The 16,888-nt window shown below is 47.1% G+C and overlaps 1 protein-coding gene across 1 annotated transcript in view; it reads right to left on the bottom strand.

The window, feature by feature from the left end:
- Positions 1-16,888, bottom strand: part of LOC147111379 (6-phosphofructo-2-kinase/fructose-2,6-bisphosphatase 4-like) — a 135,960-nt gene that overhangs the window by 53,065 nt on the left and 66,007 nt on the right. The window contains exons 5-7 of the mRNA XM_086000015.1: positions 10,085-10,159; positions 8,866-8,922; positions 8,233-8,354 (exon numbers count right to left, since the gene is read on the bottom strand). Coding sequence (XP_085856141.1) covers positions 8,233-8,354; positions 8,866-8,922; positions 10,085-10,159 — 254 coding nt within the window. The remainder of the gene's footprint in view (positions 1-8,232; positions 8,355-8,865; positions 8,923-10,084; positions 10,160-16,888) is intronic.

The raw sequence follows: 16,888 nt of genomic DNA, 5'->3' as shown, positions 1-16,888 counted from the left end.
TAAGGAAGGATATACTTGCCATAGAGGGAGTGCAACGAAGGTTCACCAGACTGATTCCTGGGATGGGGGGATTGTCCTATGAGGAGAGATTGAGTAGACTAGGCCTATATTCTCGAGTTTAAAAGAATGAGAGGTGATCTCATTGAAACATACAAAATTCTTACAGGGCTTGACAGGGTAGATGCAGAGAGGGTGTTTCCCCTGGCTGGGGAGTCAAGAACCAGGGGTCACAGTCTCAGAATAAGGGGTCGGCCATTTAGGACTGAGATGAGGAGAAATTTCTTCACTCAGAGGGCGGTGAATCTTTGGAATTCTCTACCCCAGAGGGCTGTGGAGGCTCAGTCGTTGAGTTTATTCAAGGCTGAGATCGCTAGATTTTTGGACACTAAGGGAATTAAAGGGGTATGGGGAGAGTGCGGGAAGGTGGAGATGAGGTAGAAGATTAGCCACGATCTTATTGAATGGTGGAGTAGGTTCGAAGGGCCAAATGGTCTACTCCTGCTCCAATTTCTTATGTTCTTGTGAAGGGGGTGCAGGAACAGAGACCTGGGGGGTTAATGTACACAAATCTTTGGAGGTGGCAGGACAAGTTAAAAAGGTTGGTAAAAAGCATATGGAATCCTTGGCTTTATAAACAGAGGCAGAGTACAAATGCAAGGAAGTTATTCTAAACCTTTATAAATCACTGATTAGGCCTCAGCTGGAGTATTGTGTTCAATTCTAGGCACCACACTTTAGGAAGGATGTCAACGCTGGAGAGGGTGCAGAGGAGATTTACATGGGATGCACGACTTCAGTTACGTGGAGGGACTAGAGAAGCTGGGATTGTTCTCCTTAGAGGAGAGAAGGTTCAGGGTAGATTTACAATGGGCCAAATGGCCTCCTTCTGTGCTGTATCATTCTATGACTCAGTCAGACTCAGATGCACACAGACTCCTGCAGACACACAGACTCCTGCAGACATGCACCTATAGAAACACGAAAAGAAATATTCATGAGCACGCTCCTGCAGAATGCACTCAAACATGTGCGCAAATGCACATAAACACACTCACTGAAAGGTTATACCCATCATGGAAGATTGACCAGGCTGGGGTTCTTTCCTCTAGAAATGAGAAGACTGAGGGGTTACAGAAGAATTTTTTAAAATTCATTCTCGGGATGCGGGCATCGCTGGCAAGGCCAGCATTTATTGCCCATCCCTAATTGCCCTCGAGAAATGGTGCAATCCATGTGGTGAAAGTACTCCCACAGTGCTGTTAGGGAGGGCGTTCCAGAATTTTTACCCAGCGACGATGAAGGAACAGCGATATATTTCCAAGTCAGGATGGTGTGTGACTTGGAGGTGGTGGTTTTTCCATGCACCTGCTGCCCCTGTCCTTCTAGGTCGCGGGTTTGGGAAGTGCTGCCGAAGAAGTCTTGGCGAGTTGCTGCAGTGCATCTTGTAGATGGTACACACTGCAGCCATGGTACACCGGTGGTGGAGTGAGTGAATGGTTAAGGTGGTGGATGGGGTGCCAATCAAGCGGGTTGCTTTGTCCTGGATGGTGTCGAGCTTCTTGAGTGTTGTTGGAGCTGCACTCATCCAGGCAAGTGGAGAGTATTCCATCACACTCCTAACTTGTGCCTTGTAGATGGTGGAAAGGCTTTGGGGAATCAGGAGGTGAGACACTCGCCACAGAATACCTAGCCTCTGACCTGCTCTTGAAGCCACCGTATTTACGAGGCTGGTCCAGTTAAGTTTCTGGTCAATGGTGACCCTCAGGATGTTCAACATAAGAACATAACAAATAGGAGCAGGAGTCGGCCATTTGGCCCTTCAAGCCTGCTCCACCATTCAATAAGATCATGGCTGATCTTCTACCTCATCTCCACTTTCCTGCACTATCCCAATATTCCTTGATTCCCTTCATATTAAAAAGTCAATGGGAATCGGGAGGAAAATTCTCCACTGGCTGGAGTCATGTCTAGCACAAAGGAAGATGGCTGTGGTGGTTTGAGGTGAATCATCACAGCCCCAGGAGATCGCTGCAGGAGTTCCGCAGAGCAGTGTCTCAGGCCCAACCATTTTCAGCTGCTTCATCAATGACCTTCCCTCCAACATAAGGTCAAAAGTGGGGAAGTTCGCTGATGACTAGAGTGTTCAGCGCCATTCACATCTCCTCAGATAATGAAGCAGTCCATGCCCGCATGCAACAAGATCTGGATGACGTTCAGGCTTGGGCTGATAAGTGGCAGGTAACATAAGTGCCAGGCACTATATCCAACAAGCGAGAGTCTAACCACCGCCCCTTGACATTAACGACATTACCATCGCCGAATCCCCCACCATCAACATCCTGGGGGGTCACCATTGACCAGAAACTTAACTAGACCAGTCACATAAATACTGTGGCAACAAGAGCAGGTCAGAGGCTGGGTATTCTGCGGCGAGTGTCTCACCTCCTGACTCCCCAAAGCCATTCCACCATCTACAAGGCACAAGTAAGGAGTGTGATGGAATACTCTCCACTTGCCTGGATGAGTGCATCTCCAACCACACTCAAGAAGCTCGACACCATCCAGGACAAAGCAGCCCCCTTGATTGGCACCCTATCCACCACCTTAAACATTCACTCCCTGCACCACCGGCGTACCGTGGCTGCAGTGTGTACCATCTACAAGATGTACTGCAGCAACTCGCCAAGGCTTCTTCGGCAGCACCTCCCAAACCCGCAACCTCTTCCACCTAGAAGGACAAGGGCAGCAGGCGCATGGAAACACCACCACCTCCAAGTTCCCCTCCAAGTCACACACCCTGCTGACTTGGAAGTATATCGCTGATCCTTCATCGTCGCTGGGTCAAATTCCTGGAACTCCCTCCCTAACAGCACTGTGGGAGTACCTTCACCACACGGACTGCAGCGGTTCAAGAAGGCGGCTCACCACTACCTTCTCAAGGGCAATTAGGGATGGGCAATAAATGCTGGCCTTGCCAGTGATGTCCACATCCCATGAACAAATAAAAAAAATATTCAAAAATCTCTTGATCTCTGTCTTGAATATACCCAATGACTGAGCCTCCACAGCCCTCTGGGGTAGAGAATTCCAAAGATTCACCACCCTCTGAGTGAAGACATTTCTCCTCATCTCAGTCCTAAATGGCCGGCCCCTTATTCTGAGACTGTGACCCCTGGTTCTAGACTCCCCAGCCAGGGGAAACATCCTCCCTGTCGAGCCCTGTAAGAATTTTGTATGTTTCAATGAGATCACCTCTCATTCTTCTAAACTCTAGAGAATATAGGCCCAGTCTACTCAATCTCTCCTCATAGGACAATCCCCCCAACCCATGAACCAGTCTGGTGAACCTCCCTTGCACTCCCTCTATGGCAAGTATATCCTTCCTTCGGTAAGGAGACCAAAACTGTCCACAATGGTCCAGGTGTGGTCGCACCAGGGCCCTATATAATTGCAGTAAGACGTCTTTACTCTTGTACTCAAATCCTTTCCTAATTGTTTGCTGTACTTGCATGTTAACTTTCAGTGATTCGTGTACAAGGACACCCAGGTCCCTCTGAACACCAACATTTCCCAATCTCTCACCATTTAAAAAAGAATCTGCTTTTCTATTTTTCCTACCAAAGTGGATAACTTCACATTTCTCCACATTATATTCCATCTGCCATGTTCTTGCCCACTCACTTAGCCTGTCTATATCCCCTTGAAGCCTCTTTGCATCCTCCTCATAACTTACATTCCCACCCAGCTTTGTATCATCAGCAATTTTGGATATATTACATTTGGTCCCCTCATCCAAATCATTGCTGTAGATTGTGAATAGCTGAGGCCCAAGCACTGATCTTTGCGGTACCCCACTAGTTACAGCCTGCCAACCCGAAAATGACCCGTTTATTCCTACTCTCTGTTTTCTGTCCATTAACCAATCCTCAATCCATGCTAGTATATTACCCCCAATCCCATGACCCCTAATTTTGTTTAATAACCTCTTGTGTGGCACCTTATCGAATGCCTTCTGAAAATCCAAATACACCACATCCACTGGTTCCCCCTTATCTATTCTGCTAGTTACAACCTCAAAAAACTCTTAACAGATTCATCAAACACGATTTCCCTTTCATAAATCCGTGTTGACTCTGCCCAATCCCATTATTATTTTCTAAGTGCCCTGTTACCACATCCTTAATAGATTCTAGCATTTTCCCCATTACTGATGTCAGGCTAACTGGGCTGTAGTTCCCCGTTTTCCCTCTCCCTCTTTTCTTAAATAGTGGGGTTACATTTGCTACTTTCCAATCTGCGGGAAACGTTCTAGAATCTATGGAATTTTGGAAAATGACAACCAATGCATCCACTATCTCTATAGCCACCTCTTTCAAAACCCTAGGATGTAGGCCATCAGGTCCAGGGGATTTATCGGCTCTCAGTCCCATTAATTTCTCCAGTACTATTTTTTTTTTTTTTTTTACTAATACTAATTTCTTTTAGTTCCTATTTCCAGGAAGTCTTTTGCGTCTTTGGTGAAGAGACACACAGTATTTGTTTAATTTCTCTGCCATTTCCTTATTCCCCATTATAATTTCTCCTGTCTCAGCCTGTAAGGAACCCACATTTATTTTCACTAATCTTTTCCCTTTTACATACCTATAGAAGCTTTTACAGTCTGTTTTTACGTCTGTCGCTAGTTTAGTCTCATATTCTATTTTGCCTTTCTTTACCAATGTCTTGGTCCTCCTTTGCTGAATTCTAAAATTCTCCCAATCCTCAGGCTTACAACTCTTTTGGCAACATTATAAGCCTCTTCCTTCGATCTAATACTATCTTTAACTTCTCTTGTTAGCCACGGTTGGACCACTTTTCCTGTGGGGATTTTGTGCCTTAAAGGAATGTATATTTGTTGTAAATTATGTATTAATTCTTTAAATGCTATTCATTGCTTCTCTGCCGTCATACCTTTTAATGTAATTTCCCAATCTACCTTAGCTAACTCGCCCCTCATACCTACGTAGTTTGCTTTGTTTAGATTTAAGACCCTAGTTTCGGATTTAACTAAATCACTTTCAAACTCAATATAAAATTCTGTCATATTATGGTCACTCTTCCCTAAAGGCCCCTTTACTAAAAGGTTATTAATTAACCCTTTCTCATTGCACAATACTAGATCTATAATAGCCTTTCCCATATTGGTTCCTCAACATATTGATCTAAAAAACTATCTTGCATACATTCCATGAATTCGTCCTCCACACGATTACTGCAAATTTGGTTTGCCCAGTCTATATATGTAGATTAAAGTCCCCCACGATCACTGTATTACCCTTGTTACATGCGCCACTAATTTCCTGATTTATACTCTGCCCTACATTACAACTACTATTTGGGGGCCTAGAAACCACACCCACCAATGTTTTCTGCGCCTTGCTGTTTCTTAGCTCCACCCAAACGGATTCTACTTCTTGATTTTCGGAGCTAAGATCCTTTCTCTCTACTGTCTTAATCCCATCCTTTATTATCAGGGCTACCCCTCCTCCTTTTCCATTTGGCCCGTCTCTTCTAAAAGTTAAGTAAGCCTGTCACCTTAGTCACTGATGCCCTATGACCTTTGTTACTCTCTCTGTCCCTTCCTGACCCACTCTGCTTATTTTTACCCAAAACTCTACTCTGCTCTCGAGCCTCAACATTTCTCTCGCTGCTTTTAAATTTACTCTTTCCTGAATCCTCCCATCCCCCCTTCATTAGTTTAAAGCCCTGTCTATAGCCCTAGTTATTCAGTTCGCCAGGACACTGGTCCCGGCCCGGTATAAGTGGAGCCCAATGGAACAGCTCCCTCTTTCCCCAGTACTGGTGCCAGTGCCCCATGAACTGAAACCCTCCCTCCCACACCACTCTTTGAGCCACGCATTTAAACCTCTAATCTGTTTGTCCCTATGCCAATTTGCACGTGGCTCAGGTAACAATCCAGAGATTATTACCTTTGAGGTTCTGCTTTTTAATTTGGATCCTAGCTCCTCAAACTTCCTCAGCAGAACCTCATTCCTAATTCTACCTATGTCGTTGGTTTCTACGTGGACCACGACAACTTGATCCTGCCCCTCTCACTCCAACTTCTTCTCCTGCCGCAAGGAGATGTCTTTAACCCTGGCACCGGGCAGGCAACACAACCATCGGAACTCTCGGTCACGACAGTATCTATCCCCCTGACTGTACTGTCCCCTACCACAACTACATTCCCTTTCACTCCCCCCACTTGAATGGTCTCCTGTACCGTGGTGCCATGGTCAGCTTGCTCACCCATCCTGCAGGCTTTTCCCTCATCCACACAGGCAGCAAGAACCTCATACCTGTTGGACAAGGGCAAAGGCTGAGGCTCCTCCAGCACTGCACCTGGGGTCCCCTTACCTGCCTGAGTTGCAGTCACACCCTCCTGTCCCTGACCACTAACCAGACCTGTACCACTACCTAACCTAAGGGGTGTGACTGCCTCCTGGATCAAAGTGTCAGGGTAACTCTCCCCCTCCCCGATGCCCCACAATGTCTGCACCTCAGACTCCAGCTCAAAAACTGAACTGAAGTTCCTCAAGATGCAGGCACTTACTGCAAACATGGTTGTCCAGGATCACAATGTTCTCCACAAACTCCCACATGCTGCAGTTGTGGCACACCAACCTGCACTGCCATCCCTCTATGACCTTGTTTTATTTAATTAAATTTGTATTTCGGTAACTTAGTTTACAGTGTAGTTTCTTGATCTAGATTAAGTTAAGGGCACTGAAATTAAATATCTACCTGTAACACAAAGCACTACAAGTAGTGTCGGCAAAAAGCAACAACTCTTTCCCCCTCTTCTCCAAATTCCGTGTCTTTCTAAATTCCCAAATAAAACACTCAAGTCCACTCCATTTAATCCCGCTCTGTGCAGACCGCACAGGGGGGCATTCGACCATGGTAATGCTGTTGAATGTCAAGTGGAGGTGGTTAGACTTACAGGCGAGACCAGAACTAGGGGACATAAATATAAAAGATAGTCACTAATAAATCCAACAGGGAACTCAGAAGAAACTTCTTTACCCAGAGAGTGGCGAGAATGTGGAACTCGCTACTACAGGGGGTGGAGTGGGTGGGATATTAGCGGGTGCGGGGAGTGGGATTAGAGTGGGGAATATTAGAGGGTGCGGGGAGTGGGAGTGGGAAATATTAGAGGGTGCGGGGAGTGGGGAGACTGGGGGATATTAGAGGGTGCGGGGAATGGGATTCGAGTGGGGGATATGAGAGGGTGCGGGGAGTGGGATTAAACTGGGGAATATTAGAGGGTGCGGGGAGTGGGATTCGAGTGGGGGATATGAGAGGGTGCGGGGAGTGGGGAGAGTGGGGAATATTAGAGGGTGCGGGGAGTGGGATTAAACTGGGGAATATGAGAGGGTGCGGGGAGTGGGGAGAGTGGGGAATATTAGAGGGTGCGGGGAGTGGGATTAAACTGGGGAATATGAGAGGGTGCGGGGAGTGGGATTAAACTGGGGAATATGAGAGGGTGCGGGGAGTGGGGAGGATATTAGAGGGTGCGGGGAGTGGGATTAAACTGGGGAATATTAGAGGGTGCGGGGAGTGGGGAGAGTGGGGGATATTAGAGGGTGCGGGGAGTGGGATTAAACTGGGGAATATGAGAGGGTGCGGGGAGTGGGGAGAGTGGGGGATATTAGAGGGTGCGGGGAGTGGGATTAAACTGGGGAATATGAGAGGGTGCGGGGAGTGGGGAGAGTGGGGGATATTAGAGGGTGCGGGGAGTGGGATTAAACTGGGGAATATGAGAGGGTGCGGGGAGTGGGGGATATTAGAGGGTGCGGGGAGTGGGATTAAACTGGGGAATATTAGAGGGTGCGGGGAGTGGGGAGAGTGGGGGATATGAGAGGGTGCGGGGAGTGGGATTAGACTGGGGAATATTAGAGGGTGCGGGGAGTGGGATTAAACTGGGGAATATGAGAGGGTGTGGGGAGTGGGATTAAACTGGGGAATATTAGAGGGTGCGGGGAGTGGGGAGAGTGGGGGATATGAGAGGGTGCGGGGAGTGGGATTAGACTGGGGGATATGAGAGGGTGCGGGGAGTGGGATTAGACTGGGGGATATTAGAGGGTGGGGGGAGTGGGGAGAGTGGGATTAGACTCACTGGCTGGAGCGAGTCAGAAAGCCTTTCTGTGCCATTGCATTCTATGATGGCGATATACACAGAGGCCAACGTACTTATCTGACACTTCGTTGAGCGGCTCATATGTGTTCTGGTAACACTCTATCCTTTTCAGGAAGTCAGATATAGCTTCGTCATTGTTACAGTCACTGTAGTCTGGGCTGCCCAGCTTCACTTGCTAAACGGAGCAAAGTACAACCATTAGCAATGTGCCTTGGATATAGAAAGACATCAACAATGGGAAATAAATGCAAATTACCTGGAGATCCATAGTATTACCCCATCGCCAATCAGCACCACTGTCTGACCTTACACTTTCAATAGGCCGAAGGTCGCTTGCAACTTACAATTGCAGTGCACTTCACGTTTCCATGGCAACTGGCATAACCTCAGCTTTCACTTCTAGTGATCAGGATTTTAAAACAATCCCTGAATGGACAATCCCTTGAAGCAACATCTCACCCCAGATTTATAAAAGGTCCATTTTGAAAATGCTATCTTGACTCGGTACAGGAGTGGACGCAGAGCTCATTCAATGTTGCCTGGTGAGAGGCAGATCCCGAAGAGAAAAGGGATCAAACTGCATTAACCACTTTGGGGAATCGACCTAATTCTAGTTTAATTACAACTTGATCACTAACATACAAAGCAGGTCAGACAAATTTCTCAGACATCAATATCCAACTTACCACAATGTTCGTCTCAATAACTTCTGGATTCTCACACACCGACTCAACAAAGAACACCTTGGGATCACAAAATGGATTGGAAAATCAGTTATGAAAAGGGGGAGAAAGAGATTAATTTAATAAAGTTTAATCTTCCATTTCCAAAAACTCAAAACAAAGAGGAAATGAAACACACTCGACACTGGACTCCTCCATCTAAAGCCTCCGTATTCAAACATATCGTTTCCCACCAATATTTTAAAAAGTATAAAAAAATCTTGTGCACATTTCCCAGTTGCATGAAAAAGGTTATTTAGTTCATCACATTTATGCCAGTACTTTCTTCCACAAATTATATAATCTAATCCCACTCTCCTGCTCACCCCATGTCCTTTAAAATTCCTCTTTTGCTGGTGACTAATTTCCTGTAAACAAAGTGGATTCCGCTTCACCAACAAGTTGCGACAGAGAATTGTACATTTTAACCAAACTCTGTGTAAATATTTTTTCCTGATAATTTTGGATTGACACTTGCTGACAATTTGACTGCAATGTAACGTCGACCAGTCCCAGGTAGAGTGCGACACAAAGCATTACAGAAAAGCTGAACCACAGCCCAGCGCCGAATCATTTACAAACATTAACTCATCAATTCAATGTCAAATACCTCGGCTTTATTTACCAAAGTCTTTTCTACTGTTACTGTCTGCAATTATATTAAATATACAATACAATCAGCTGTCTTTAGGACAACTGTACCAACCCACATTCATTCACTCAAACACAAACTCAACACGTGTCATTTGTAACTTGCTTTCCAATAAACTTGCGGGGGGGGGGGTTGCACAGGGGAGCGCGGAGGGGAAGGGACACGCACAGAGGGGGGAGGGGCTCAGAAGAATGAGGACACTGTATGGAAAAGAGAGATGCATCAACTGCGTGGGAGCTCTTTAAACCATGGGGGAGTCGCACACTGCACGATTCCTGCCTCACTCTGCCAGAAACGGTGCCCATATCTATTGCATTTCTCTTTGTTGGCAACCTGAGCTTTCTGCTGCAGTACAGAGAGGATTCTGAATGAGCAGCCCAGTATTTGAGTAAATATGGTAAATGCTAGGAGTTAAAAGCAGCAGCACTTTTCCCCTCGCAGGGTCACGACACAGGAGCATGAAACAGGATAGCCCTGCAACGCCACGAGGCAAAGTCAATCCTGCACACACAGCAATCACTGCAAACTAACCTTGTATCCATTCTGTTCTGCAAAGTTTATAATGGTTTCTCTCCGTTCCCGTGTAGTGTTTGTGGCATCAAAGACCTGTTGAGAGATTATTAGAAGTGCCTTCAGCAAGAGTACAGGTGGGGTGGTGGGGGGCGGGAGCTGGGAAGAAACAAGGAGGCGAGGAACCGGCCCCAATACAGAGCAAAAGCTGGTTTCCAATTCAACCGGTAATGGCTGCTGGAGTCTATTGCTGCAGTATACTGAACTCCTTTCACGGCTCTCATTCATAGAAACCTATGGCACAGAAAGAGGCCATTCAGCCCATCGTGCCTGTACTGGCTCTTTGTAAGAGCAGTCGTGCTCAGTCCCACTCCCCGCTGTTTGCCCGTAACCCTGCAAGTGCCTCATCCTCAAGTAATTCAAATTATTGATGGATTCAGCTCCCACCACCTGTTCAGGTCGAGTGTTCCCGATCCCCACAACTCATTGAGTGAAAACATTTCTCCTCCTCTCCCCTCGAGATCTTTAGCCAATGATTATGAATCTATGACCTCTGGTTATTGACCCACTCCCCAGAGGGAATAGTTTTTCTCTATTTACTCGATCAAAACCTCTCATCATCTTGAAAACCTCTTTCGGTCATCTCTTAACCTGCTCTGTTCCAAGGAGAACAGTCCGGACGTTTCCAACCTCTCCTCATAACTGAAGTCCCTCATCCCAGGTAACATCCTGGTAAACCTCCTCTCTAGTCTTTCTAAGGCCTTTACATCTTTCCTGAACTGTGGTTCCCAGAATTGTCCACAATACTCCAACTGAGGCCTAACCAGTGATTTGTAAAGTTCGAGCCTAATCTCTTGGGTTTATAAATAGAGGAATAGAATATAAAAGCATAAACTGTAGGCTTTTCTTAACTACTTTATCAACTTGCTCTGCCACCTTTAAGGATTTGTGTATATGGACACAAAGGTCTCTCTGCTCATCGACACTTTTCAAAATCGTGCCATTTATAGCATACTGTCTTTCTACATTAGTCCTCCTAAAGTGCATGACTTCACACTTGCATAAGAACATAAGAAATAGGATCTGGACTAGGCCATTTGGCCCTTTGAGCCGGCTCCGCCATTCAACAAGATCATGGCTGATCTTCTACCTCAACTCCACCTTCCCGTACTATCCCCAGATCTCTTAATTCCCTCAGTTCCCAAAAACTTATCAACCTCTGTCTTCAATATACTCAATGACTCAGCATCCACAGTTCTCTGGGGTAAAGAATTCCAAAGATTCACAACCCTTTGAGTGAAGAAATTTCTCCTCATCTCAGTCCTAAATAGCCGACCCCTTATTCTGAGACTGTGACCCCGTGTTCTAGATTCCCCAGCCAGGGGAAACATTTTCTCAGCATTAACCCTGTCAAGTCCCTTAAGACCGTTATAGAATCATAGAATGGTTACAGCACAGAAGGAGGCCATTCGAGCTCGTGCCGGCTCGCTGCAAGAGCACCTCAGCTAGTCCCACTCCCCCACCCTTTCCCCGGAGCCCTGCAATTTTTTTCCCCTTCAAATACTTACCAACTCCCTTTTGAAAGCTGTGATTGTGTCTGCCTCCACCACCCTTTCAGGTAGTACATTCCAGATTCTAACCACTCACTGCATAAAAAAGTTTTTCCTCATGTCGCCTTCTGCCAATCACCTTAAATCTGCGTCCTCTGGTTCTCGACCCTTCTGCCAATGGGAACAGTTTCTCTCTCTCTACTCTGTCCAGACCCTTCATGATTTTGAACACCTCTATCAAATCTCCTCTCAATCTTCTATGCTCTAAGGAGAACAACCCCAGCTTCTCCAGTCTATCCACGTAACTGAAGTCCCTCATCCCTGGAATTATTCTCGTAAATCTTTTCTGCACCCTCTCTAAGGCCTTCACATCCTTCCTAAAGTGCGGTGCCCAGAATTGGACACAATACTCCAGTGTTTTATACAGGTTCATCATAATCTCCATACTTTTGTACTCTATACCTCTATTCATGAAGCCGAGGATCCCAAAAGCTTTTTGAACTGCTTTCTCAACTTACCCTGCCACCTTCAATGATTTGTGCATATACCCCCAGGTGTCTCTGTTCATGCACACCCTTTAGGATGGTACCCTTTAGTTTATATGTCCTCTCTTCATTCTTTGAACCAAAATGCATCACTTCGTACTTTTCTGTGTTAAATTTCATCTGCCGTGTGCCCGTCCATTCCACCAGCCTGTCTGTCTTCCTGAATCTATTACTATTCTCCTCACTGTTCACTATACTTCCAAGTTTTGTGTCATCTGCAGATTTTGAAATTGTGCCCTGTACACCCACATCCAAGTCATTAATATATATCAAGAAAAGCAGTGGTCCTAGAACCGACTCCTGGGAACACCACTGTGTACCTTCCTCCAGTCCAATAAACAACCATTCACCACTGCGCTCTGTTGCCTGTCACTAAGCCAATTTCGTATCCATGCTGCCACTGTCTCTTTTATTCCATGGGCTTCAACTTTGCTGACAAACCTATTATGTGGCACTTTGTCAAACGCCTTTTGGAAATCCATGTACATCGCGTCAACCGCATTGTCCTCATCAACCCTCTGTTACCTCATCAAAAAACTCCATCAAGTTGGTTAAACACGATTTGCCTTTAACAAATCCATGCTGGCTTTCCTTAATTATTCCACACTTGTCCATGTGACTGTTAATTTTGTCCCTGATTATTGTCACTAAAAGCTTCCCCACTACCGAGGTTAAACTGACTGGGCCTGTAGTTGCTGGGTTTATCTTTACACCCTTTTTTGAACAAGGGTGTAACATTTGTAATTCTCCAGTCCTCTGGCATCACCCCCGTTTCTAAGGAGGATTGGAAGATTATGGCCAGTACCTTCGCGATCATCATCCTAGGATGCATCCCATCCGCTTCTGGTGAGTTATCTACTTTAAGTACGCCCAGCCTTTCTGATACCTCCTCTATCAATTTTTATCCCATGCGGTCTCTCCTCTACCCCCTCCTTCACTTCTTCTTAGGCAGTCCCTCGGGAACCAAGGATGACTTGCTTCCACATTAAAAATGAGTTTGCAGGTGACTGATTAGTCCAATGCGGGACCTACAGACTCTGTCACAGGTGGGGCAGACGGTGATTGAAGGGGCGGGTGGGTGGGGTGCTTGGGTTGACGTGCGCTCCTTCAGCTACCTGTGCTTGGCTTCCGCTTGCTCCCGGCGAAGAGACTCGAGGTGTTCGGCGCCTTCTCGGATGCTTTTCCTCCACTTGTGCGGTCTTGGGCCAGGGATTCCCAGGTGTCGGTGGGGATGTCGCACTTTTTCAAGGAGGCTTTGAAGGCGTCCTTGAAGCATTTCCTCTGCCCACCTGGGGCTCCCTTGCCGTGTCGGAGCTCAGAGTAGAGCGCTTGTTTTGGGAGTTTCGTATCAGGCATGCAGACGATGTGATCCGTCCATCGGAGCTGATCAAGCGTGGTCAAAGCTTCGATGCTGGGGATGTTGGCCTGAGCGAGAACACGGACGCTGGTGCGCCTATCCTGCCAATGGATTTGCAGGATCTTGCGGAGGCAGCGTTGGTGGTACCTCTCCAGTGCTGAGGTGCCTGCTGTACATGGCCCATTTCTCTGAGGCATACAGCAGGGCGGGTATCACTGCTGCCCTGTAGACCATGAGCTTAGTGCCGGGTTTGAGGTCCTGGTCTTCAAACACTCTCTTCCTCAGGCGACCGAAGGCTGCACTGGCACACTGAAGGCGGTGTTGGACTTAGTCATCGATGTCTGCCCTTGTTGACAGTAGGCTCCCGAGGTATGGAAAGTGGTCCACGTTGTCCAAGGCCTTGTCGTGGATTTTGATAATCGGGGGGCAGTACTGTGTGGCGGGGGCAGGTTGGTAGAGGACCTTTGTCTTACGGATGTTTAGTGTAAGGCCCATGCTCTCGTACGCTTCGGTGAAGGTTTTGACGATGGTTTGGAGTTCGACCTCTGAGTGAGCGCAGACGCAAGCATTGTCTGCATACTGTAATTCGACGACAGAGGATGGGACGACCTTGGATCTGGACTGGAGGCGACGAAGGTTGAACAGTTTCCCGTTTGTTCTGTAAATTAGCTCCACTCCAGTGGGGAGTGATGTAAGAAAAAGGAGTCTTACCATCAAGTAACTTTAAAGTAAGCTTTAAGTAACTTATAAACACACTATATACAAGAGAGGTCTTTACCATGCCTCTGGTAGAAGCCTCTTACAATACTGAACAGACCAGTATTTATACCAGTCCAACAGGAAGTGACATATGACAGGAAGTGAGGTATGTACACAGTTCATCGTTCACAGTTCACAGGAAGTGATGACATAACTTCCCGGAAGTTATTATTATTATCACATTCTTCCCTCCTGCAGGATTAGGAGGCTGTGGTCTACCTTTTGGTCCGCAGCCGCCGAACAAGGAAGAGTCGCACCCGTTTGGATTCCCGTCGTAGAGGGTCGCTGGTCCGCTTACATGCGGTTGGCCATTGGTCAGAGTCTGTGTGGCCTGGATTGCCCTGTGAAGGGTCGGGGAGATCATGGCTTCGAGTACGAGCCCCAATAGGTTCAAAGTCGGACTGCCTCTGTTCAGAGGGAGGTGCAGAGCTGGTCTGTGGCGGATCAGTACTTTCATGCGCGGTACTGGGAGGGTCGCAACCTTGAGTATGGGGTTCTACTGGCACCAAGCTAGTTGGTGTCCGATCAGGATCCTAGAGAGGGGTACCCGATAGGTCCCAAGAGTTTCCTGGTGAAATGCCATCACCCGATGTCCCACTAGGTCCTGGTGGGCAGGGAGCCAGATCCCGTAAGGATACGGTAGATTCTCGGCCGTCGGAATATCGTATGTTTGCATAGGTGGGGTTGGCATCGGTTAGTTCGACCTCGTCTACGAGAGGGTCATTTTTAGACGTCCGAACGTATCTTCGGAGTAATACAGGTCCAGGAGTAGTTAGCCATGACGGGAGTGATGTCCCATGAGATGAGCGACGCTGGAATCCAAAGAACCGCTCATGAGGTGTAGTATTTGTGGCTGTAGAAAGCAGGGACCGTATAGAGTGCAATGCATCCGGAAGCACTGTTTCCCATTGCTGGTCTGGTAGGCCCCGAGATCTTAAAGCGAGACGTACGGAATTCCAGATGATACCGTTATACCTCTCTACCTGCCCATTTCCGATGGGATGGTATGGTGTTGTTTTGCTTGTAGCAATTCCCCGTTCTGAGAGGTAGTCCTCGAGTTCCCTTGACATAAAGGATGGACCCCGATCTGAGTGAATATAAGCCGGCATGCCACAGAGAGAAAATACCTGCTCAAGGCAGCAGATTACTGTGGACGCCAGCATATTGGAGCAGGGGAAGGCAAACGGAAAACGTGAATATTCATCGATCATGGTGAGCAAATATGTGTTCCGAGTTGAAGAGGGCACTGGGCCCTTAAAATCGATGCTAAGTCGTTGCATCGGTTGGGTTGCATGTATGAGTATACCATCCGAGGGGCGGGAGAACTGAGGTTTTAATTCCGCACAAAGCCGGCATTCTGAGCATATTTTCTTTACATCTCCAGTGGAGAAAGGGAGATTCCGTGATCGTACGAAATGTAGCATGCGCGTAACGCCAGGATGACACAATCCATTGTGGACATCCATGAGAGTGGAGGATGACATAGTGGAGCAGAATGCCCGTGTGAGGGTGTCCGGGGCCACATTCTCCTTGCCAGGCCGATAATGGTATAACCAAAAGAGGCCAGTTCCATCCTCCAAAGTTGTATTTTATTATTCTTAATTTTGGTTCGTTTTCGATTATCGAGCATGAAGGCGACTGATCGTTGGTCCGTGATCAATGTAAAGTGCTGGCGAGCTAGAAAATGGTTCCACTTCCGTACTGCCTCTATGATGGCTGTGGCTTCTTTCTCAACCGGAGGATAATGTAGCTCGGCACCTTGTAAGGTCCTGGACATAAATGCTACAGGACGACCTTCCTGATTCAGAGTAGCCGAGATCACCACCTCCGAGGCATCACATTCAACCACGAAAGGGAGATTCTCATCGATGGAGTAAAGAGCCGCTTTCTCCAACTGTTTTTTGAGAAGGTTAAAGGCTGCAACAGCCGCTGTTCCCAGTGGAAATGATCTAGCATGCAGCAAGGGTTGGATTTTGTCCGAAAAATGAGGAATCCATTTAGCGTAGTATGCAAACAGACCGAGAGCCCGACGTAAAGAAGCCGGATTCTTAGGTGACGGGAGCTCTTGGAGCGGGCGAAGTCTTTCTGGGTCTGGCTTAATGATACCATTGCCTACGCAGTAGCCAAGGATGTTGATGGTTGGTTGTGACTCAACAGATTTGGATTCATTCAGGGTCAAATTACGGCGATGGAGGGCATCCTGAAATTTTTGGAGGTTGGCGTCGTGTTCCTGTTGATCGTGACCTGCAATGGTAATGTTATCAAGATAGGGAAAAGTGTCCCTTAGGTTTTCCTGCTTAACCAGCCCATCCATTGCCCGTTGGAAGACAGCCACTCCATTAGTAACCCCGAATGGGAGGCGACGAAATTGGTACAGCCGTCCATTAGCCTCAAAGGCCGTGTACTGCTTATCTGAGACCTTCAAGGGTACCTGATGATAGGCACTTTTTAAATCGTAAGTTGAGAACACTTTGTATTCGGCCAGTTTATTAACCATATCATCAATGCGTGGCAATGGGTAGGCGTCCAAGTCGGTATATTGATTGATGGTTTGCGAATAATCGATGCATAGTCGCTGTTTGTGAGGTTTTAGAGGGTTCTTGACAATGACGAC

Source organism: Somniosus microcephalus, chromosome 11 (genome assembly GCF_052327205.1).
Source record: "Somniosus microcephalus isolate GS21.2 chromosome 11, FLI_Smic_1.0, whole genome shotgun sequence".
Lineage (NCBI taxonomy): Eukaryota > Metazoa > Chordata > Chondrichthyes > Squaliformes > Somniosidae > Somniosus > Somniosus microcephalus.
The sequence above is the reverse complement of the archived record's forward strand: the minus strand, read 5'-3'. Positions and strand labels throughout refer to the sequence as shown.